General features: G+C 34.4%; 1 protein-coding gene across 3 annotated transcripts in view; it reads left to right on the top strand.

The window, feature by feature from the left end:
• The window catches only part of METTL15 (methyltransferase like 15), a 168,786-nt gene that overhangs the window by 75,428 nt on the left and 67,136 nt on the right, over positions 1-26,222 (top strand). For all 3 annotated transcript variants that reach the window (XM_029914891.1, XM_029914892.1, XM_029914893.1), the window contains exon 4: positions 6,672-6,808. In XM_029914891.1, the coding sequence (XP_029770751.1) occupies positions 6,672-6,808 (137 nt within the window). The remainder of the gene's footprint in view (positions 1-6,671; positions 6,809-26,222) is intronic.

The following is a 26,222-nucleotide window of genomic DNA, read 5'->3' as shown; positions in this document are numbered from 1 at the left end:
CTTTGATTATGTTTTATAACTGTATGGCTAGGGAATACATTGTAAAATTCATGTGTGAGTAGTGGGAGATACTGCTAGACAAAGGCAGAGGCCAGAATCTAAAGAATTTTATCCAGTATGGCTAGAAATTTGGACTCTATCTTGTACCTTTGGAGAGATTTTGAGGGGAGGAAGTCACATTTTACAGTTTTATTTCAGAAAGAATATCCTATTAACAATGTAGCAAGAAGGATCAGAAGTCAGAATAGAGGTAGGGATTTGAGTGTGAGCCTATTGCAACAGTAAAATAATGAAACAAAGGGGCATGAATTTAAAATGGGAGTGGAGAAATTTAAGACATATTTACATGGTAAAATCAACAGGACTTGGTAGGTAACTGAATTTGGAGTAACCTATTCCATCCCTCTCACTAATGATTGAAGTAAATTTGCTTTTTCACTCCTTTCTGTCTGTCTTATATTGCTGATTTGTTTTTACTAGTAGTTAATTATATGCATGTCTAAATTCCCTCACTGAATTGAAAGGCCCGTAACTTAATTTCTTTGTATTACCTCCTGTGGCCTTATCTGTGTGGAGTGTTCAGTAAATGTACTGATTATCAGTTAATACTACATTTGAATTTGTTTACCTCCTGAACAAAATCCGGAAAGATAAGTATATGCTTGAGACGTTTTTGTATTTCAAAAAATACTGAAATAGGTAAACGTTGCAAATAGGTGAAGCTTAACTAAAATTCTTTCAAAAACACTTCAATTCTAAAAATTCAAAATTAGTAATTTCCAGAAAAGAAATATTCATAGGAAGAAATTTTAAAGTGAAATCAGGCCATATTGTTTCCAAATTCAGATGAGAACTTACTATTAAAAATCTTGCACAGATTGGAAATGACTAATCAACATTAGGAAAATGTAATTGAAAGATCTGCCCTCATGCTGTTCATGGCTAAAAATGTCTTCATGTCCAATTTTAACAGTGTTGTTCCAGTGTGAAAATTTCAATGATTAGAACTGTTGGTTTGGGAAAAACAAATCATTTAATTATCTAGTCTGCAGGATGATCTTGGGCGAATCCCTTGATTTCCGTTAGTCTCCCCCTTCAGAGAGCAGCCTTAGCGGAATCATAGAGGATATCATATCTGAAAGGTATAAAGGAATGCTGAGTATACTCTAGAAAGACAGAGCAGTATATACTAATGGGATTAAATTTGGATTATTTCTTTGGGTCATTCTAGATCTACCCATGAGGCTGTGGTTTTAAGTATTTTAATTTTTTTGCTCTTAATTTCAATATCAATTTGAAAACTGTAACCTGTCAAGACGCCAATAATCTCCAGTTGCTCTTACATATAATGGATGGACATTTATATAACATAATTGTCTTTGAAATTTAATTCAACAGATTTATCTTCATAAAGTTTTAAAACAATTTAGAATGGTAGAACAGTGATTGTTTTCAACTGTGTTGGAGGCTTGATGCAAAGTTCCTACACATATCTATCTACATATAAGAAAAAAATACTTTTTCAAAAATCGATTGTTTCTTTCAGTGTTATTGTATAATTTCAGTAGAAGAGTATTATGAGATGAAGTGGAAAGAGCATAGGCTCTGAGTTTTAGTATTAGCTCTTCCCTCCACTAGTAACCATCTACCCTCCTTGGGCTTTAGTCTCCTCCATAAGTACGATGGGGAGGTGGAATAAATAGTGTGCTACGTCCCTCTCAGCTCTGACATTCTGCATCTGTACCCTGTTTGTTATCAGATTCACAGCTATAGCTCAGCTATTCAAGTGTGACTCATCGTGGTGCAAGGTAGAACCTATTCATTTCTATATTTAGAAGACAGTGGGGATAAAATGTCATTTAGTTGTATTTGATTAAAAGAGGTAACCTAAAATAAGAAATATTCATTTTTTAATTTCAAATGTAAAGAAAGACTAGTCAACAAATTAGAACATGGTGCATTAGTTATATAATGCTATTAATATCAGATTATTATTCATGTTCTGAAAGTTTTTTCACTAATGAATCAATTTGTAATATTAGAAATATATTACTGTTTAATAAATCCTCAAAGCTGGAATCCTGTGACTATTTTATGTAGTCCTATGGTAACAAATCTTATATCTTGAGTATTTCTGAATTAATATGCACAAATGAGTATTGTTATCTTTCTCATAGTTACCTTGGGAGGCTGAGCTCTTTTTTCAAATCGTATCACCAGGTATTTACTACACATCTACCTCTGTGCACTGATGCTACTCTATTAAATTTGAGGCAAGGGGTGCCTAGGTGCCTCAGTCAGTTCACATCCTGTTTGTGGTTTCTGCTCAGTTCATGATCTTTTGGGTTCGTGGGATTGAGCCCTGCATCTGCGCTGACAGTGCAGAGCCTGCTTGGCATTCTCTCTCTCTCCCATTCTCTCTGCCCACCCCCCTTTCCCTCAAAATAAATAAATTAACTTTCTCTCAAAATAAATAAATAAACTTTCTCTCAAAATAAATAAACTTAAAACATTAAGTTGGAGAATTGTAGTCACGAATCTTCCCTTAAATGCTTGTTTATTTTTAAGTCACTTTCATTTTGATTCTGAGCCTCCCGCTCCCTGTACTGAGAAGCCATCAATCTCAGTCATTCCCTCGACTCCACACACCATCCAGAGCTGTGCAGAGGCCCTGCATCTTACTGGTCACCTCATACCACTCTTAGTTTCCCCTGAGATTATTACCTTTGGTCATACCCTGTGTAGGCCCTCGAGGACCAAAGGTTCTGCTGCTTGTGTACCATAGAGCGGTATGGAAATCTCTAGTAGCACTGAGAACCCTGTGTTGAGGGTCCACACCCGCTCAGTTCCTCAAACAGACAGCTGCTTTGAGATCTCATCCCCTGTCAGTCAGTCATTGGTCCTGCACCTTCTTGGAATTTGTTCATTCATTTCCATCGCTCTTCTACCCAATTTCAGTGAAGTCAATTAGTCAATCTCTCCCTCTCGCTCTCTCCCTCTCCCTTAAAAGACACTAACCTGCTCAGGATAACTGGCATGCTTTCTGAGCTTTTTTAACTACTAACCGGAAAGTAGTTGTCTTCAGACTGTAGGAAAGATACTTTTTTTCTTTATGCCATGCAAAAATCCTCAAGGCACATACGTTGTAAAGCTCTGAATACTTGGGTAACCATTTGAAAGAGGAGTAGGAGGGAGGACAAAGAAAAAAAGACATACACTTATCTCAAGAGTTACCCTGCTACACAGAGATTGACATGGTTCCTAAGAGCCTAATTTCACTGGGAATGAGTATTTTATCTATAAAAAAAACTAAAGTTTTCTCATATAGTTTTTGTAAAGCTCTCTCTGACATGATTCTTTCTATGCCATCCACTTTTAAAATTTCTTTTGTTTCCTTCTCCTCCTCCTTCTCCTTTTCTTTATTTCTTTCAAAAAGGGACAGAATTTAGAGTTGGTGACATGTGGTTTAGAGTTCTCTTTCCCTCACTTGCTAGTAATGTGATCTTAATCAAGTCACACCCTCTCTTGCACCGTGAGATTTCTCTTTGCAAAATGAGAATAATGCCACTTGCTCACACTCACTTGCAGAGCTTTTCTTAGGCCAAGGAGGAACTAAGGCTTGGAAACCCGAAAGTATTGGGCAGATACAGACTTTATTGATTTAATTCAGAGGTAGAATGGTGCGAGAGAAAAACACAGGCTGTAGAGTCAGTATACTTGTATTCAGTTCTTGCATTTGCCACTGACTAGCTTAGTGTAATCTTAGTTTGTGTGTGGGAACCAATCTAATATCACCTACTTTGTGGTCATAGGAAGACATAATTTTATAAATCTCGGTAAGGTAAACAGGCATACATTTTATCTCCTTTTCTTAGATGAAACAGTTGGGGCTCAGAGTATTAAAATTTGGCCAGGGTTATACAGGTAAAAAGTGACATTATCAGAATAAACTCTTGATATCAAATATACGTTTCATGTTTTAGATAAATTACATCAGGTAATCTCAAAGAAAGAGTTCCATGTATGTTTGGAACATGACATATACCTGTGCACACACACACACAAATGAGACCCACAAAAGATTGTTTTGAAATATGCAAATATATTTGTTCTTGTGCATTGTTCTTGTCCAGTCTTCTTATTTTATTGTCAACTTGTACAAATTAAAAAATGTGGTCTTATATCAAGTTAATGACCTAGGGGAAGGGGAAGACTAATCAGCTCCCTTTTCAATTGTAGTGCTGGTTGACTCACAAAACCTGGATGTCATGATTTATATTTGATGAGCAACGTATATTCAGATTTAAAAAATGAAAGTCAATGGCTTCAGTTATGTATTAACCCAGAACATATGGTTGGAGTTCACTTGTAGTTTTATAAACCCCATGTCTCCCACTTTGCTTTGTATTACAGTTGACTGGTAATAATTATTATTATTATTCTTTTTTTTCTATAGAAACTTCCTTGATTGTCAGTACATCTCCAAGGGCATAATCATGATATATTAAAAATAATCATGTAAATTATAATCATCATCTCACATTTTCCAGAATATTTTTAATGATGAGGATTTTTCTTTTTAATTATTAATTGGGACTTTTCCTGGCTTGGGATAAGGTAATCATAGCTAAAGTGCAGAATTATAGACTTAATGTTAAGACTTGATATTGGGGCATAACAAGAAGGTAGCTTATACTTTTGCCTTGAGGAGCTTTTTGTTTAAATTATTCCCAACACCTTGTGATTTTATTTTTAATTTCTTTTTAAAATTTATTTTGAGACAAAATAGAGCACAAGCAGGGGAGGGGCAGAGAGAAGGAGAGACAGAATTCCAAGTAGGCTTCATGCTTTCAGCATAAAGCCTGATGTGGGGCTCAAACTCACAAATTGTGAGATCATGACCTGAGCTGAGATCAAGAGTTGGATCCTTCACTGACTGAGCCACCCAGGGGCCCTAAACCCCTAGCAATTTTAAAACTGAAATATAGTAAGACAGCAGGTTTTTATCAGTTCATAGATGCATAAAATAAGTATGCAGACTAGGAAAAGAAATTATTTGATTTTAAGATTATAAGTATGTACTCCTAACAGCCATACAAATACTAAGACTTCAAGTGTTGTTTACACATTACTGTTTATAATGGTGAAAAGAGTGTGTAGCCATTTCTTTTGTGCTGACAGTGACAGAAATGCAAGGCTAAATTGTATTAACATACTTTTGTTAAAAAGAAGTGCTTGTGCATTTTCACCACATTTACATCCCTCTTATAACTTATATCCCTCCTCTTTTCAATTTTTATCAGAAGATTTTTCTCCATATTTCTCTTCAGATAGCTGGCTAACTTTTCTGAGGACTTGATCAGAGGATGGAACTCAGCATGACTGCTGGTAGCAAAAAATCAAAGCATACTTGTGTCTTGTTTCTGCCCTCTCTCCTGGAAATAAGTTGTAGCATTCAGGGCAAGGAAATAGTCATTCATTACAGGGATTTCCCTTGTGCAGTGTATTCATGAACTTTAAAGTTATATGTTTGAATATTTTAATGGTTTGGCTTATAGTTTATATATATTTTCACTGTTTGATATTATTGAAATGATTATTTTTATTTTCATAATACTGTGAAGCTTACTGAAAGGATACATTAAACTAAGCATAACACAGAGTGTTTTGACTTCCAAATCAGCCTCAATCAATTAACTTATTCACAGATATGTTTTTAATGGACAACGTCTGGTTTCTTGCCCAACCGAGACCTATTTTCTTTATATTATAGCCCAATAAAATAGCCAAAAAGGAGGCTCAAGTCCAATTTACTGTTTTTCTAGGATGATTTAAGTATTGAAGATAGGCACTCCTACACATTGTAACCCTGTTGTCCTGGAAAAATTATTACTGGCAAATATTTTACTCTCAAAAGTGTCTTGGTTTAGATAAGAAATTATCTTACCAATTAGGTAGGTATTGATGGTATCTTCTTCTAGACTCTCTTTCTATTCAAATCCTGGAGAAATGTAAAGACACTGGAATTTTAAGTGTCTTTACCAAAGATGTATGGCTACTTCATGGGAAAGCTAGAATTTACCATAATTGTTTTGACTTTAGCCTTTAGCCTTTAACAGTTTAGAATTTTGAAGATTTGTCCTGTGACTATTTATTGTTAGGTATATTAATTCTCTGTCCCTCTGTCTCTCCCTTGCTCACTCTCACTCTTTCTCTCACTCTCGCTGTCTCATTCTTTGTATTCTTGAATATCTTTATGTGTAATATAAAGTGTTTAGAGAAACTGAGATGAAGTGAACCATACTAATTGTAAGCTATCTTCTTGTGATGAGAAATTTTTGGAAATACCATTATCAGCCAGATGCTGGAAAGCATTAAAAAGCTAGCAGCACAACACTGTCGCCAGTTTGACCTTTGGAAGAAAATGTAAATTTGCCTTGAATTGCCCGGCCTGTACCAGAGATTATCATTTTACTGATATCTGTCCAGTTCCTTTGGACTGGTCACTCATAATTGATCCAGATCTCAAGTATAACAAATTCAACTCTAGGCAATTGTTTTTCCAATTGCTGGCAGCTCTGAAAATCAGTATGTGCTTCTAGAAATTAAGGTAACTAGCAAGAATATTTTGTTCATGCTAAGTGGTAATTTTCTTTTTTCATGTTGGCTAGATTTTTCTAGATATGACATTTGGTTCAGGAGGACACACAAGAGCCATTCTACGGAAGGAGTCAGATATTACTCTATACGCCTTAGACAGAGACCCGACAGCTTATGGAATAGCTCAACGGCTTTCAGAATTGTATCCGTAAGTAATACTCTTGTATAATTATTGAATTTTCATGCCGAGTTTTATAGAGTTTGGTTTACCATTTTGGCATTTGTTCTCCCTTGTGTGATGTTATACATCACTATGCTACATATTTTTTCCCTTTTTGTCCTCAAAAGAATTAATGTAAATACTGTTTTAGTACCACTTAAAATATTACTGCCTTCATCCTTTCTGAATTTGTAAAAATGAATTCAAAAATCATTTGTGACTAAAATCTGAAGATTGGTTGAGATCCATCCATGAATGATGTTTTGACAAATAAGCCTTGGTTTAAAAAAATATTTTTAAAGAATTTATGAGTTACAGTTTCCAATTATTTACTGAAGTAAGATAAGTATGTGAGAATTCTGCAAAATTCATTAGGTCACATACATCAATGTAATGCAGTTGTCTCTGAATTCTTTTTGAAATTCATAAGTAAATTTAGAGCAGTCTGTGTCTCTGTCAAGAATAAGTGAGCTTTCATCGTAGAACTTTTTAAGAATATAAAATTTTGCCTTCCTTAGGAAGAACTTCCTTCCTTCTTATTCACTTCCTAAGTGAAAACATCTTCCTTTAGAGAAAATTTTGGATGATTTATGCCATATTGCTTAAAAGTTATCAGCCTGAAAAAAAAAAGTTATCAGCCTGAAAAAAGAAAATGTCTTGGAGTTAAGATGACCATACACAAATATGTAAAGGGCTATTTTCAGGAATAAGGAATTGTTCTCTTCTCTCATGCTTCAAAGACTGAAATCAAGAAAATAGATGAGAATTTTAGAGGTAAATTTTGACTTGATGTAAGACAAGGTTTTTTGCGAGTTCTAACTTTCCAATAATGAAAGATCTATTTGGTAAGGTAACAAAAGTATGACCGCGGAAAAGTTTAATCACAGATAAGGATAGGAAGCTGAATTACTAATCTAAAATAGTCTATTTCAAGTTTCAGGTCCCAAACTTTTTGCAAATTTATCAATGTGATTAATTTTCTGAATAATAATGTGAATAAATACACCAAAGTTTTTGTTTGCAACATGTGAGGGTTTATTCGAGTGCCTGAATCAGTTTGACACCTGGTTATTTTCTTCTAAGGAAAATATGAGGATATGGTTTAATGATATGATACTTTAAGGAAAAAAAATCTGTCTCTGTCATTCTGCAATGTACCGTAGATGCATCTTCTTCAATTAGGACATTTGTGTTAGTAAAACATATTAGGAGTTCACTTGATTATAATCTGAACTATCATAGAAAAACTGGATTTTCTTATATATTATTGTTTCTAAAGGCAATGAGTTCCAGTTCAGAATTTCCAAGGTCTCTTATTTCTTCAAATAGCCTCCTTTTCTCAGATGGATCTCAACATTTTATCAATTTTATCATGTGTAATTTTTTATCTAACAAGAATCTTGAGACTGTATTTTCTTTTCAGTTTACAGTAATGAAAACTATTAGCGAGACAGATTAAATGATTTGCTAAAAGGCATATATGACTAAATAGAAACAAAGCATGCATCCTGCCCCATCAGCTAATACATTTAATAAGAAAGTCACAGTTAAGGGACATACAAGAATGAACAAAAGAGAAAGCATATTTGTTTTGGTGTAGTATAAATTAATATTATTTAAAATAGTAAATTCTCCCCAAATTTAATGTGCTTCCAGGAATTATCTTAATTGATTTAACTTTGATGTACGTTTGTTTATTAGTTAATATAATATAATATGATGTTAAGTATATCTGGCAGGGGAGTAACAAGATCTTTTGGGGGAAATAAAAAAGTGCCTTACCAGATGTCACATCGTCCTATAAAATCACTATAATGAAGTCAGTATCATATTGGCACAATAATAAGTAAGTGGAAAATTTAATAAAAGACAAATATATTTCAAGTCTTTGAGAAAATAGTGCATTATTAAATAAATGTTACAGTGCTCATTAAACTTGAAGAACATAAAATGGACCCCTATTTTAAATCAGATTCAAAAATAACTTCCAGATGAAGTAAAAATGTATGGAAAATTGAAAATAAAAATTCTGTAAGAAAATTTGAGATTTTATATCATCAATCCAAGGGTAAGAAAGTTTCTTAGTAAAGATTAGAAATCATACATCTATAAAACTAAATACTAGAAATATTAAAAAAATTTTCAAGTATAAGCAAAAATAATTTGGTATATTTTCTAGTCAATTTGGGAAAAGAAATAGTAGTAATATAGAGAATAGGAACAGAATTGATATTCTAGGGAAGGAAAATATCTTTTTCTGTCCTCCTAAATTCGCAGCCTGAGGAAATTATCAAGAGAAAACATTTATTTATGTAAGTTTTCTGTGACATAGAGCTTTCATAAGGAAGTAAAGTACCTCAGAGATGGTTATACCTGATTATTTCTAGTTGAGTTTGATGAAGAGTGGAAACTTATGGAAAAATATGATAGGGCAAGGGTATGAGCTAAGTGGGAAAACTTAGGAAGCCCCATTCATTCAGATTCCTCTTGTCCCTTCATCCTCAGAAATAATAAGACTTTTTTCCTCTGCATATAGCAAGGGCATCTCTCACATCAGGGTCCTAAGACCTGCTGCAGGAGAAGGTCAGCAAGTTCTTCTTTCAGGTGCCATTTCTCAAATTCCTTCGATTTAAATATTTATTGTGCCAAGGTGATGTATTTTAAGGTAGCATGTCCTGAACCTCATCAATATTTATCATGTAGGAAGAGGGTTGGTTTTTTTTTTTTGAAATTGATAAGACAACAAACTCCAATTTGGCAAATGAACAAAAGATAGGGAAAGGCCATTTGTTTATAGTAGATTAAGGTCTGAAAAGATGCTTAATATCAGTAGAGTGAATTTTGTTCATCTAAGTAAAAGGATCAGAATCTAAGGAAGCACATCTTTAGCGTTATCGTAGACCTTCTATATGCATATTTTGTATATGTAACATGGAGTACTTGAGAAAGAAGGAATTAGTTGTGGGGGGAAATGTGGAAAAAGGGAAAATTGGTTAAAAAAGACAAACCCAGAGATTGTATGATCACATGTCTGCCTGATATGGAAATTAGAAAATGCTAAGCAATGCTGTATAATTGTTTATGAATACCTATATATGTAGTTGTAGTATAGGACATCTGTGAGATAGAAGAAACACAAATTCAGCCTAGGGATTATTTCTGGGGATAATGGATGGATGGTTGGATGGTTGGTTGGGAGGGTGGACAGATTAGACTTCTTTAAAACACAAGTTCTTAAAAATACATGTATAATTACAGCTTGTAGTAAGGTACACAATAAAGGAAACAGTGTGTCATTTCAATGTGAGTATCCTTTGAGGAAATATAGTAATTTCTTTCTTTCATTTATTTATTTTGCTGTTGTCAAAGAGAAGCTTATGCTTCTCCTGAAAAATCTCATGTTCTTTACTCTGTCAAAACGAAGTCAAAAATAGAAAGTAATATTTTCATAGAAAACTAAGAAATTCATGGGAAGGTTGAATTTTAGGCTAACCCATTTTAGGTCTTTCAGAAAAGATGGCATGTCAGATCACCTCTTGTGTTTGAAAACTGAAACTTTTTCCTGTTGCCTCTGAAGATTGTAAGAGAGAAAACACATTTAAATTGGAGCAGTGGGTGTTTGCTTACTTCTGCCACGGAGGAAGATGGATGTTTGAAGATAATTTTTTTAATGATTTATTTTAATAAATATCATAATTGATTCTATCATTTAAATATAATTTTAAGACTATATTTCAACCGTTTATAATATAGCTCATTGGAAAATATTTATAATATACAGAAAAATGTAAAAAAAATTAAACTCACGTATAACTCCACTACTTTCATCTGTAGTAATGATTTTATGTATTTTATTCCATCTTTTTAATTATCAATATTTCATTTTATGTACTGTTTCTTATTTGTACTTTCTTGGGCACTTTTGCTATTTTTTTCTTACTTTTTTTTAAAGCTTTTTTTAAATGTTTATTCATTTTTGAGAGAGAGAAACAGAGAGTAGGGGAGGGTTAGAGAGAGAGGGAGACACAAAATCTGAAGCAGGCTCCGGGCTCTGAGCTAGCTGTCAGCACAGAACCCGACACGAGGCTTGAACCCACGAACTGTGAGATCGTGACCTGAGCCCATGTTGGACACTTAACCGACTGAGCCACCCAGGTGCCCTGCTTTTTACACTTCTATCTAAAGTGTTATAATATCTTGGTCAAGTTAAAAAAAATTTGATCAATTGTATTAAATATATAATTAATTTAGAAAGCATGGGCATAGTTATTCTGCATTCTAATCCAGAAGTATGACATGCTTTTCCTTTTATTACAGGTTTTTGTGTTTCTCATTAATACTTTTTCTTGATTAAAATGATAAAATAGAGAAAAGTCTGAGAATAAAATTAAAACAACTCAAAATCCTACTACCAATATTAACATATGTATGCATTCAATATGCTTACACATATATTTTATAAAATCTGACTATACACATTCTCACATTATTATACATTATACAGAACATGTATGATATATGTAGCATACTATTATATATTATTAGTTTATTCATAAATTATTTTGAAGAATAATTTTATTGATTGTAGAGTGTTTCTTTCATGTAATTATTACTGAATTTATAAGAATTCCAACTTCACGATAGTATTATCCATGTCCATATTGCTGCTATTTTAAATCTTTCAATGCTATATTATTTTAGATGTTTTCCTATAACAACAAATACCAGATGTACTTTGTGTAAACAAATCTGAGTATATTTTCTGTAAAAGTATAATTAATTCAGGATATGCTTGCACTCTTTCAATGTGATCTTCTTTTCTATTTTTCTATTTTTATGTTTCATTGAAATTTTTTGGCTAAAATTTTAAAAACTATTTTATCCGTACATATATCTAGTTTGCCTTTTCCCTACCAATTTTGATGACATACCTTTTGTTTTTTAAATTTACAACTGGTTGATGTTAGTGTGTTTTTTTTAATTTAACGAATTTAAACAGTCTGTTTTTGTTAAGTATGCAGAACAAAATAATATTCTTATTTTTACTTGTTTTTCCCAACCCACCACTTCTCTTTTAAAGTATTATCTTGGACTTATTCATTAATGTCTACTATTATGATAATTATTAGCATTTGCACTGTTTGGCAGTCATATCTAAAATAATAGTTTTTTTAATGTTTGTTTATTTTTGAGAGAGAGAGAGACAGACAGAACATGAATTAGGAAGTGGCAGAGAGAGAGGAAGACACAGAATCCCAAGCAGGCTCCAGGCTCTGAGCTGTCAGCACAGGCCCAAAGTGGAGCTTAACCTCAGGAGTTACGAGATCATGACCTGAGCTGAAGTTGGACGCTTAACCAACTGAGCCACCCAGGTGCCCCTAAAATAATTATTTATACTTAAAATCCATTTAATTCATTTCAGTGGACTCCGCTAGCCTTTTTTTGCTACAAGTCCTATTTTGAGTTTTTCACATATGGTCAATATCTCAGTCAATTGATCACATCTTTAAGTATTTCTAGAAATATACAAAGGGCAAACTTCTCTCCCATTGTCTACAGAGACCGTGGTAGTCATGCTGCCTTACATCGGTAACTTGATTTGGTATAGCATTTTGGGCGTATATATTCTCTAGCAGAGCCATTCCTCAAACCCAAGCATTTTGTCCCCAGGGCCAGTGTAAAAACCACGCAAAGGGATACACTACCTTAAACAGCCCTCTGTACCTAAAATTTAGACTACCAGGATAAGATAGGAGACACAGCTGCTATTATTCTTACTATCCATGGGAGGTCAGTTCTATGCACCATCAAAGTGAAAGAATTTTTATAAATATAAGCATAAAAAAGCAACTTAGAAAAATTAACAAGTCTGTTTTGCACTATTGTTGATGGTCTGTCATGTTTTCACTAGTTTTCATAATATAAGAATTACTAAAATGACATCTTAAGTTTTGTTCCACTGAATACTACTAAATATAATCTTTATTCAAGGGATATCTACCTAACAGGATGAAGGTGTTTTGAGAGGTGAAAGTATGTGATTTTCTGGTATACTAAACATTTAGTTTATGTTCTGTGTACCACTCTACAATATTTTACTCAAAGCATTTTATAGATATTGCTCTGTTTTCTTCTGATATGGAGTGTTATAGAGAAGTCTGAGGTCAACCCAGTTTCTTTTTTTCCCTCCAAGGTAATCTGTCCATCCCTCCACATAGCTCATGATGTAAATGGAAAATAGGAGAAGATAATTTCACAATTAATTATTGCATTGCAGTTGTGATTATGTCTAAGAATGAGTATAGGATGTTCTAGGAGCAGTGTGTTCTAGTCTAGTCTAGAACATCTAGAAAGCTACCTACGTATGTGAATTCAAGACAGGACCTGAAGGAAGAGTGACTGTTAGCTAGGTGAAGAGGGAGGGATAATGGAGTTATACAAGACAGCACTTGTAGTAGTGAGAACAGAATATTCAAAGTTCTTTAGCAGAAATTCTACTTTGCTTTGATGGTCTGTGGCTTCCCATTTTAATGGGATTCAAAGGGATTAAAGTAGTTCATTCCAAGGTAAAATTATTTTGCATGTTCACAGGTGAAATTTAAGTTAATATTGAGATACTATATTTTATTTATTTTAGTTTTTGAGAAATTTTTAAATGTTTACTTTTGAGAGAACTAGAACATGAGAGGGGGAGGGGCAGAGAGAGAGGAAGATGCAGAATCCAAAGCAAGTTCCAGGCTCTGAAATGTCAGAGATGTCGTCCAACACAAGGCTTGAACTCATGAAACATGAGATTGTGACCTGAGTCAAAATCAGGAGTTGGATGCTTAACTGACTGAGCCATCAGGTACCTCTTTTTTGGGGGGTATTGATCAAGATTTTATGAAATTGAATGGAAAAGAATATGAAATATAGTATATCACATGGAGTTAAATTTAAGTATTGTTTTCAATGAAATAATGTGTATGTTTATGTTTACATATATAGTATTATTTTTATTCTTGTTTTATTTTAAATCCAGTTAGTTAACATACCATGTTACATTAGTTTCAAGTGTATAATATAGTGATTCAACAATTCCATTTATCACTTGGTGCTTATCATGACAAATGCATTTTTTTAATCCCTATCACCTATTTAACTATAGGTTATATAACTATATTTAACAATTTAAATATATTGTATTTTTGTATATGGGATTGCAGTTAAATCACATATATATATTTGCTGTTGTTGTGTAAGGATGCAGGTCTGAACCAAACTGACTCTATGACAGGTTTCAAGTTTCCCTCTGACCTTGCAGGCCTAAGTGTCAGTTTCTCAGAATCATTAGACAATAGAAGGGCACACATTGCCCAAGGCAGGAGGGACCACCCTTGTAACACCCAATCAGGAAAGGCTAGCTAACACCCTTAACATTTCTAAGGGCAGGCCTAGAAGGCTAGTCATGCCCTTTATGAGGGTCCTGGGCCCACTCTGTGATTGGTCAGTACTCTAAATGTTGTGATTGGCTCCCACCAAAAGTAACAATGTAAGGTTAAAGTTACTGCCAATATTGATAGGCGATAGTGATTGGGTCACTATACCTGTGTCACAATTTCCTGTAACTCCCCCTTCCCAAACCCATAAAGGCCCTACCCCACCTTTGTTCAGGGCTCTCAGCATGGATCCACTGAACTGGTAAAATCTGTGAGCCCGAGTTTAGGTCCAGCGAGCCTAAACCCGTAATAAAGCCCTTTCCATGCGTGACTTGGTCTCCCTGGCGGTCTCTGGTTTTGGGGGATGAAATAGAAATCTTGGGCATAACAGTTGTTTATTTTTGAGAGAGAGAGAGAGAGAGAGAGAGGCAGACAATGCAAGCAAGGGAGGGGCAGAGACAGAGGGAGACCAGGAATCCAAAGAGGACTCTAGGCTCTGAGCCATCAGCACAGAGCCTGAGGTAGGGCTCAAACTCAGAAGCCATGAGATCATGACCTGAGCTGAAGTCGGACATGTAAGAGACACATGTAAGAGTCTGAGCCACCCAGACATCTCTAAACTGTATTTCTGACTATGTATCTTGATCAGATTCTTTTGAAAATAGTAGTTCTATATGGCCAGATTTCACATATTTGTTCCTATTGTATACTAAATGTTCACTGAATGTAGAAACTCTGTCTAATGCACATCCATATTTCTCAAACCTGGCTCTGTGCTTGAAACACACATGGAAGTTAAGTGTTTGTTTACAATTGAAGCAGAAAGAAACCAATGGTGTGGAGGGCAATTATACCTTCTAGGGTCCTGTTGTGTGGAAAGCCTATTTTGCCTAGAGAATTAGAACCTCCTGAAAACTGCCATACCTTAACTTGTATTTTGCTTAACTGTCTTGCCATGAATGTGATAGAATATAAAATATTAGACCCTGACTATGAAGAAAGAACACATTGTTGGCGTGGAATAGTGTTTCAACATAAGAGGTAGAGCATGATGTCTGTAATCAAAACATTTGTAGTGTATGACAAAAAGTTAACTTTTTTCTGATTTAGATCTAGAATAGTACCTGGAAGAAAGGTTGATAAACAGGCTCAGAAAGGTACCTTTTTCCAAGATGACCAAATGACTTGGTTTTCTCAGTCTTTTAAGTCAACCCTTACTCTTCTGAATTCCTGTGAGGTATACTGAATAATTTCCATTTATCCCTGGACTCTCCCTCCACCCTTGTCCACATTTGAATTCCAGAAGAGAATCTTTATGGGTTTCTCAACAGGCTTCTTTGTCTTCTGCCTTCTGGTTGAGTTCAGCAAATGGGAGACACTGGAATGAAATGAGAGGGCAGAGGAAAGTGAGGCTGGAGTGCGAGACTGCAGGGGTCACATTCTTCAGAGGTCATTATTCAGAGGCCTCCTATCAGGTGCAGCTCTGGCTCTTCAGGATTTCACTCAACACTCCTTGTCCTTGCCTTTTTACCTCATAGTTTTGGGGTGCTTCTCACATCCCATTTTGCCTCTATAACCTAGTCATACTTTTGTAAATAGTCTCTTCATTAAACTTTTTCTAGTTACCCTTCCTGGATGTGCTATTTTTCTCTTACTATAAATTTGGAGATTCACAAAGTCTCTGACCCTTCTTTATCTATGGGTTCTCCTATGGACTCATGTGGATCTGACTTACGACAAGTTTCCATCCCTACTGGTGGGGAGGCACTCTAGATTTTGGATTTGGATTCTTATTTCAGCCTTCTATCTGTGGAGTTTTAGATAAGTAACTTAAACTTTCTGTGTTTTTACTCTCATCTGTAAAATAAGGTACTGTTAATACATACCTCATGGTGTGTTTATGAGGATTAAATAAAATTATACAATTGTGTAGCTTCAAATTACTTACTAAATGTTAGCTGTATTTGCTTTGTTATAATAACTTATATAAGATAATACATAATTATACTAATAATTATTGCCATTATTCTAAGAGCATGGAAAGTTAATTTGGCATAGACCAATATGATGGTTGGCCTTTATTTCCTGTCTTTACGTGCTTGGTTCCTTAATATGCATGGATCCAAGCTGGTCTGATTTCAGGTGTGGGACACTGCATCCAGCTTTCCTTACCTTGCCGTGTTCTGGCATCTGTGTTTTATTACAGGTTCTTTTTCCTATTATCAGCAAAAATACTGAAGATTTTGTCTGTCACAATTCCAAGCACTTCTCTACTGAGCTGTATCATTGTCTTCCTTTTTACCTCCTGCCCCCTGCAGACTTAATTTTTTATTGATTGTGATTTCTCTATCAATTCTTGGCTTCAGGCTAAATAACTAATAGTCTATGAATGCCATCAACCAATCAAAAGATCTTTTCTATGTATCTCTTCTTCTTTGGCTCTCTCCTTCAATATTTATATGCAGCTGCCTTCCCCAAAACTTTTTCCCCGTTAAAGAAGATTGAAGGTTTTCTAGCATTTACTTTTTAGTCTCTTCTTATCTGAAAATTCTGAAAGGCTGATTCCTGAGTCATCTTCATTACCTTTAGATTTAAGTTCTTATTGTCTATTATTTAGCTTATTACTGGCATGGAGAGACAGAGTCTGCAAGTGTTTATGTAAAATAAAATCTCTGGTTTTTGTTTCCTGGCATTACAAATTTAACTCTAGATCTATATAATTAATATCTTTATACCCCTTCCCAAGTGGTGTTATAGATTAATTTCTTCACTTAGAATATTTCACTTTACAGTTTACAAAACTAATTCATAGAAGTCACCATCATATTTGAAATGCATATCATGCTTCATATTATGATAACTGTGAGAAGATGAGTTATCTCTTCACAAACTTAAGGTAATCCATTTTTATTGCCTACGTCATTTGAACATATCCATATGGTACCAGGATGAGAATAGCAGCTTGTTTAGCACAAGAATGACTCTACCTAGAAAGACTTCATTTTATTTTATCTTGGGTAAACAACACATATTTAGAGACATACATTATTACATATAAGAAAATTTTAGTAAAATCCTTTATTTGGGATTGTTGGGGCTTCTGAGATATTAAAAGAATGAAAACAATAGTTGTATTTTCTCTAACATCATAAACTAATTAAATTAAAGTAGGTTTGCTATAATTACATGTATAATCTTCCTGTTCTCTACACCCCACTTTTGCCTGATATTTAAAGTAAAACTGAGACAAACAGCTGCTAGATTGGATTATCTACTTTTGTATTTTATTCTTGTTTCCTGAGAGAATACAAAATCTAAATTTAGTGCACAATTTAACATGCATTTTAGTGCCTGCTATTTATAGGGAAATAGGTTTGGCATGGGGATTGCTCAGGAGCCCCAAGATAAGGTCTCTATATCACAAGGGAGAGTTCATTATCTAACACCTAGACAGGTAAACCAATAATAAGATCAGTTAGGTAAATCTCCTTGAAGGGAAAATACCATACATATTCTAAATCCAAAATTAAATTATTTTTGGAAAAACTATTCTTACTTTCTCTGTTAGTATTACTTTTCATTTATGCACTTCAGGAAACCCTATTTTGGAGCGGGTATTAAACCACATTCTGGGAGTACAGCTAGATAAAAAAGCAGTATAAGCACTTTCTACATTATTAAAAAAATGATAGATATTAAACAGGTGTTTACAATAGACAGTAATGAGTGTCAGGACCCAGAAGCATTAAATATTATAGAAATAAGCTTTTATATCATGGAAGAACTAATTCTATGTTATTTAAATAAAATACAATTACCGCAAATATTTATGAAAAGGAGGAGTACTCATGCATAACACATTATGGGTATTTCATAGGATGAGTAAAATGTCTTGTAGTAACAAGATATCACATGAAGTTAAATAAGTATTTCAAGTCATACTTACAGCAATCTTTATTCTGTGGTAAAAGTCATAGTTTTTCAATGATGAACCATAGCTTTCCAGTTAAAGTTAAACTTTTCAACTTACCCCAGTAGGCCATTGAGGATTTGGCCGTTGTCTTTTCTCTAGAATCATCTTCTATGACTCCATACCAGTTTTCCCATACCCTCTATGAAATGCTAAATTGGTTTTACATAGATTTTTCATGTTGTATCGTGCTTTATATCTACATGCTGTTCATTTATCTGGAGCATTATTTATCCCACTTACATTTCAAGACTAAGCACTATGGCCTCTGGGAAGTCATCAGTGATTCTCCCAGTTTGATTTAATGTGCCTCTTTCGTTTCCCGTCACACCCTGTGCAACCTGTGTCTAAGCTTTTAACACACTATTCTCTGGGTTTACTTCATATATTACAGGCTCCTTAAAGTATGGCTGTATCTTTCCTGACTTTGTATCTTCCAAGTTCTGTAGTAGATACTTGATTAATGTCATATGGATAGATGGATGAATGAATAGTGTGATTTTCTGTTATCTGTATCACATGTATAAAAGGAGTCAAAATTAGATGTAATTTGCTGAGTTTATCTTGCTTTCCATTTTACAGTGTAAAGAGAACCCTTCAAATCTCCAAACCACCTTCTGAAGTCATGTTAGTCTAGATCTAGGTTCTAGTGAGAATTAAATGACTAAGTACATATTCAACTACTCACTAAATATTTCTTAAGAAGTACTAGGACATAAGCCCTGATTGGATACAGTATGCTTTACAATGAGCTAAAAGCCCTTATTACCAGTTTTACTATGGAGAAAGTAGTTATCACTTCTGTTTCCACATGAAGTCCTGCAAATCCTGGGAGCCTATATGGAAATATATGTATTCCCATTACAAAAAGGCATTTAGATGCTATATGTTATAGGAAATTTTTATTCCATTCACTAGTATTGCTAGTCTGTTTCTCTTTCACTGAAGCTGAAAAATTCATATTTAGTATGTCAAGCTCCTATAGATAAAATTGATATTTTTTTAAAAGAAATAAAAGTCAATACTACAGACATTAGTCACATAATAATTAACGGTATCAGGATCCATAGAAAGATCTAGAAAATAATTTTTATATTAAGATTCTTTCTTATTTTGTATCTTGAAGAATTATCTTTCATATAAGTAGGTATATTAAAAGGAACATTTTGTGTGCGGTATGTAGGCTCAGCGTAGGATTTTCTGCACTAAAACTTTGCAATGATATTGGTTAATTGCTAGATTTCAGGTACCTTTCTAACCTTCTTTTTAGTGGGTGTGAAAGGGTTTATTTGTAAGAGATATTGCTACTGACAGAATTTTATCTTTTTCCCCTGGAATCTCAACAGCAATTCCCGTGTTAGAGGCATCCCCAGAAAGCTCGTCAAAGGATTTCCACCTACACTCTGAATATCTAACAGGGCTGACCTATTTTTTTCCCCCTTATTAAGGTAGCAGCATACACATCATGGGGAAAAGTAGAATAAGAGCTCGTCTAAGCTTGGAATTTCAAAAAGTTATATATCTATATGCAAGGAATGAAGTGGAAACCAAAATTAGTCTTTATTTCTTATTATACCCCTAGTAAAAATCTAAATTTCTTATATCAAGGAATCACATCCTGGTATTATGAATATGGTTTTGTTTTTAATGTCTTAAAATTTATATTATCAAATGCAATGAATGTGAATACCAAAAGTGGAACATATTATTAATCATGAATTTTATATCTGAATTTTAAGATGCAAAATATATTTTTTTATAAACCACTTTATTGGGGTATGATTGACCCACAAAAATAACTATATACTGAATGTATATAACTTGATGAATTTATTGGTAAGTGTATGTACATCCATGAAACCATCACCACAGTCTATGACATAAACATATCCATTAGTTCCAGAAGTTTACTCCCACGATCTTTATTATCATTTTGTGTGTGTCTTAAGAAGACTTAGCATAAGGTTTACCCTTTTAGCAAATTTTAAAGTTTATGTACAGTATTATTAATTTTAGGCTCTATGCTTTCCAGTAGATGTCTAGGATGTATTGATCTTTATAACTGGAACTTTGAAACCTTTGACTGATACCTCCCCATTTCTCTCTCCCCCCAGTACCTGGCAGCCACCATTTTATTCTCTCTTTCTGAGTTTGACTATTTTAGATTAGTACACAAAGTATTTGCCTTACTGGTTAAATAATATAGATAGTAATAATTGAATGAAGACTAAAACTTTGAAGAGTAATACTGGTAGAATTCTTTAAAATCAAGCAAAATAATTATAGAGAATAAGAAAAAATATTTTAAAAATAGTTTTGCTCACATCAGTGATCATATCTGTTATAAATTTCTTTATCCATCCGAACCATAAAACTCTTGTTTGTTTTCTTGCTGTGTCGTTGTTGTTATTGTGTTTTGTTTTTGTTTTCCTATGACATCCAAATACTCCTATGTAGGCTGATAACATTTTTTTTGAGCAAGTTCCTTTATGTGTTAGTTACCTTGTCATCTTCCTGATAAGTGTGATATATAGACCTAAGGAGAATAATGTTCAATTATTTAAATAAATGTTAATTATTGTTACTATAGCAGTTGCTTCTTATGCTAGTGTTAATTTGTAGTCCGTCCGCCAGCTGACTTCCAAGTACTAGTACGTGAGTGTTGTATTCACTGTCCTTTTTTGGTTTATTCCATCATTGTTTTGAATTCCTCCTTCCATTCTTTCTTGGATTCACTCAAGTATGACTTTCAGCTGCCCCACTTCCTGGCTCTACCAGGCCTGTCAAAGATCCCGGTGGTCATGCCACATTGCTGAATTCACTGCTCCATTCTCATTCCTCATCTTACGTGAACCAGCAGCATCGTGTAATGTAGTTGACCATGTGTCTTCTTCAGACTATTTTACTTGGGTTTTCTGGTTTTCCTCCTCCCTAACCTGTTTACCTCTTGTCAACGCCTTCCCACATTCTTCTCATCTTCCTCTTATATTTGTGCTTTCCTGGGGCTCATTCTACAGGCTTCTTTTTGTTTATAACCACTCCCTCAGTAATCTTATCTAGTTTCAGAGCTTTAAAAACTATCTACCCATTGGTGACTATCATAGTTTTATCTCCAGACTTATCCATCCAGTTGCTTAGTTAACACTTTAACTTGGCTAATAGAAATCTCAAATCCAAAACATCCAGACAAAGCTTTTGATTTTTCCCTTTAAAACATGCTTTGCCCTAATTCCAACCATCTGTTAAGGGCAATTCTATTTTTCTATATGCTAATGCAAAATAAAATAAAATGCATTTTTTAATTAAAAGAAGAATATGATCTTTTCATATGCCAGTACAATTCTGTCTCAAAATCCTATTATCTGTATCTTCAAAATACACACAAGATATGACCCCTATAAACCACCGTAGTGACACTACCTACCATGGTTCAAACCACCCTTATCTCCTACCTAGATTTTTGCCTTCTAACTGGTCTCCCTGCTTCTGCGATTATAATATTTTTGTGATATATTAGCACCAGCACAAGTCATTCTAACTTTCAGAAACAAATTAAATCATGTCATGACTCTGCTCTGTGCTTGCCTCCATTTTACTAAATTCTAGTTTCTCCAACTTCCTAGTTTCCTTATTTTTTGAAGATTTCAAACATGCTTGGAACAACAGAGAGAATTGAATTAAAAGACACCTGGGTAAGAAATCAGAAAATGGAAAACTTTTTAAATTTGCTGATAGGTTTCAAACTTGAAGAAAATAAAAGCCAAATAGAATTATTTAGCAAGATGATCATCAGAAAATGAAAGATGTATTTTTATTTTTTATTAAAAACATTTTTAATGTTTTTATTTTTTGAGAGAGAACGAAAAGGAAAGAATGAGACAGAGACAGACAGAATGTGAGCATAGGAGGGGCAGAAAGAGAGGGAGACACAGAATCTGCAGCAGGCTCCAGGCTCCAAGCTGACATTACAGAGCCTGATGGGGGGCTCGAACACAAACTGCCTATGTCAGATTCTCAACCAACTGAACCACCCAAGCACCCCAGATGTATTTTTAAAGAGCTAATCAAATTTCTCAAAATAGTAAAATATTCTGGAAACGTTTTCTTGAAATACTGTTTTATTCTAGAAACAGCCATTTGTTCACTTATTCAACATATATTTTTTGAATACTGACAATGTACCAGGTTTTTTTTTTTCAGCGCTTGGGTTAAATCAGTGAGCAAATTGGACCAAGTATTCTTCCCATGGGAGTTAATACTACCAGCACGGAACCCATAAAAAGTATATTATTGTCTAGTATGTGAGAAAGTTTTACATGCTATAGAAAACCACCAGAACAGAGCAAAAGGGGTTGAGACTGGGGGACGAGGGGAGTGTAGACATAACCCAGCTGCAGTTTTCAGTAAAATAAACAGGATCTCATTAAGAAAGACATTTGAGCAAAGATTCAGAGGAGTTGAGAAATTATCATCGGATGGATCTGCAAGGATGAACATTGAGGCAGATGAGAGACTAGGGCAGGGTGAAGGCATGAGGGGCTCGAACCCACGAACGTGAGATCTGACCTGAGCCGAAGTCGGAGGCTTAACCGACTGAGCCACCCAGGCGCCCCTGTATTGAAGTCTCTTATGTTTTGTCCCCATCCCTGTTTTTATCTTGTTTTTGCTCCCTTCCCTTATGTTCATCTGTTTTGTGTCTTAAATTCCACATAAGAGTGAAGTCATAGGATAATTTGTCTTTCTTTAACTTTGTTTAGCATAATACACTCTCATTCCATCCATGTTGTTGCAAATGGCCAGATTTCATTCTTTTTGATTTCTGAATAATACTCCAGTGTGTGTGTGTGTGTGTGTGTGTGTGTGTGTGTGTGTACACCACATCTTCTTTATCCATTCATCCGTCAGTTGACATTTGGGCTCTTTCCATACTTTGGCTATTGTCGATAGTGCTGCTATAAACATTGGGGTGCATGTGCCCCTTTGAAACAGCACACCTTATCCCTTGGATAAATATCTAAGAGTGTAATTGCTGGGTTGTAGGGTAGTTCTTTTTTTAATTTTTTGAGGAATCTCCATACTGTTTTCCAGAGTGGCTGCACCAGTTTGCATTCTCACCAGCAGTGTAAAAGCGTTCCTCTTTCTCTGTGTTCTCACCAACATCTTTCATTGTCTGAGTTGTTAATTTTAGCCATTCTAACAGTTATGAGGTGGTATCCCATTGTGGTTTTGATTTGTATTTCCCTGATGATGAGTGATATTGAGCAGTTTTTCATGGGTGTGTTAGCCATCTGGATGTCTTCTTTGGAAAAGTGTCTATTCATGACTTTTGCCCGTTTCTTCACTCAATTATTTGTTTCTTGAGTGTTGAGTTTGATAACTTCTTTATAGATTTTGGATACTACGTCATTTGCAAATATCTTCTCTCATTCTGTTGGTTGCCTTTTAGTTTTTCTGATTGTTTCCTTTGCTGTGCAGATGTTTTATTATCTTGATGAGGTCTGAATAGTTCATTTTTTCTTTTGTTTCCCTTGCCTCCAGAAATATGTTGAGAAGTTGATGCGGCTGAGGTCAAAGAGGTTTTTGCCTGCTTTTTTCTCTAAGATTTTGGTGGCTTTTTGTTCTACATTTAGGTCTTTCATCCATTTTGAGTTTATTTTTGTATATGGTGTAAGAAAGTGGTCCACGTTCATTCTTCTGCATGTTGCTGTCCAGTTTTCCCAACACCATTTGCTGAGACTGTCTTTATCCCATTGAGTATTCTTTCCTGCTTTGTAAAAGATTAGTTGGCCATACATTTGTGGGTCCATTTCTGGGTTCTCTATTCTGTTCCATTAATCTATGTGTCTGTTCTCATGCCAGTACTATACTGTCTTGATGATTACAGCTTTGTAATACAGCTTGAATTCCAGAATTGTGATGCCTCCCTCCAACTTTGGTTTCTTTTTCAGGATTAATTTAGCTATTTGAGGACTTTTCTGTTTCCATAAAAATTTTAGGTTCCATACAAATTCTAGCTCTGTGAAGAATGCTGATGTTATTTTGATAGGGATTGCATTGAATATGTAGATTGGTTTGGGTAGTATCAACATTTTAACAATATTTTAATCCATAAGCATGTAATATTTTTTCCTTTTTTGTGTGTCTTTTTCAATTTCTTTCATAAGCTTTGTATAGTTTTCAGTGTATAGATTTTTCACCTCTTTGGTTAGGTTTATTCCTAGGTATTTTATGATTTTTGGTGCAATTATAAATGGGATCGATTCTTTGATTTCTCTTTCTGCTGCTTTATTATTGATGTATAGAAATGCAACTGATTTCCGTGCCTTGATTTTATATACTGAAACTTTGCTGAATTCATGGATCCATTCTAAACAGTTTTTTGGTGAGATTTTTTGGGTTTTCCATAGAGAGTAACATGTCATGTATGAAGAGTGGAAGTTTGACTTCCTCCTTGCCAATTTGAGTGCCTTTTTTTCCTTTGTGTTGTCTGATTGTTGATGCTAGGACCTCCAATATTATGTTGAATAACAGTGGTGAGAGTGGACATCCGTGTCATGTTCCTGATGTTAGGGGGAAAGCTCTGTTTTTCCCCATTGATGATGATGTTAGTGGTGGGTCTTTTGTATATGACTTTTATGGTTTTGAGGTCTGATCCTTCTATCCCTACTCTCTTGAGTATTTTTATCAAGAAAAGATGCTTTATTTTATCAAATGCTTTCTCTACATCTATTGAGAGGATCGTGTGCTTATTATTCTTTTCTGATATATATTGTGATATATCACATTTATTGATTTGCAGATACTGAAACAGCATAACATTTCAGGTATAAATCCCACTTGTCATAGTGAATAATTCTTTTAATGTATTTTTGGATCTGGTTGGCTAGTATCTTGTTTAGAATTTTTGCATCCAAAGCATTACGTGATTTTAAAAGTACCTAACAATTAATAAGTGCAATTTATTTTATTTTTTAATAGTTTATTGTCAAATTGGTGTCCATATAACACCCAGTGCTTCTCCCCACAAGTGCCCCCAACCATGACCATCACCCTCTCCCTCCCTCCTCTTCCCCCTCCCCCTCCCCCTTCAGTCCATGGTTCCTTTTCAGTATTCAGTAGTCTTCCTTGATCTGTGTCCCTCACTCTCCCTCGCTTTCTTTCCCCCTTCCTCTCCCCATGGAGGGTCTCTCCTGTTAGACCTATGAATGCAAACATATGGTATCTATCCTTCTCTGCCTGACTTATTTCGCTTAGCATGACACCCTCGAGGTCCATCCACTTTGCTACAAATGGCCATATTTCATTCTTCCTCATTGCCATATAAAAGTGTCACATACTATAGTCCAAAAGGCATAATCAGTAGATTTATAACTATGGCCAGTAGTACTTCTGTTATTATCAAAATCCAGGAAAACTGACCTGGGACTTTTATGGTATTGTTATGGGACACCTTTCAGTCAAGCTCACATTTCCTAATGTACATGGCTGATGTCTATGAGCAATGATGACCATTTTCAAGAACTGCACTGTCCAATGTGGTAGCATCAGCCGCATGTGACAGCATATTAGACACTTGCACATGTGAGTAACTGAATTTTTAATTTTAATTAATTTAAATTTAAAATTCAATACTTGACTTAATTATTAGAAAAAAATTTTAATTATTGGAAAGCTTTTAAATGTTTTTGGAGTAACTTGGGCATATGAATCTACTCTTTCACCAGCATTTTATGAAATCTAAATACAGACGGGACAGTTCTGATGAAATTTTGGCATTTGAGTTGAGATATGCTGTAAATATAAAATACATACTGGATTTCTAAGACTTAGTGTAGAAAAGAGAATGTAAAAGATCTCAATAATTTTAATATAAGTTATCCATAGTGGACATCTTCATCTATATAACTTGATATATGTTTATACTTTTTTAGGAGGAAATTTATTGAAAATGGAATATTTGAATTAAAAGTATGCATATTTTGAATTGTAAATATTGTCACAATTATATAATTTA

Source organism: Suricata suricatta, chromosome 11, assembly GCF_006229205.1.
Source record: "Suricata suricatta isolate VVHF042 chromosome 11, meerkat_22Aug2017_6uvM2_HiC, whole genome shotgun sequence".
NCBI classification, from domain to species: Eukaryota; Metazoa; Chordata; class Mammalia; order Carnivora; family Herpestidae; genus Suricata; species Suricata suricatta.
This window is presented reverse-complemented; position numbering and strand designations above follow the sequence as displayed.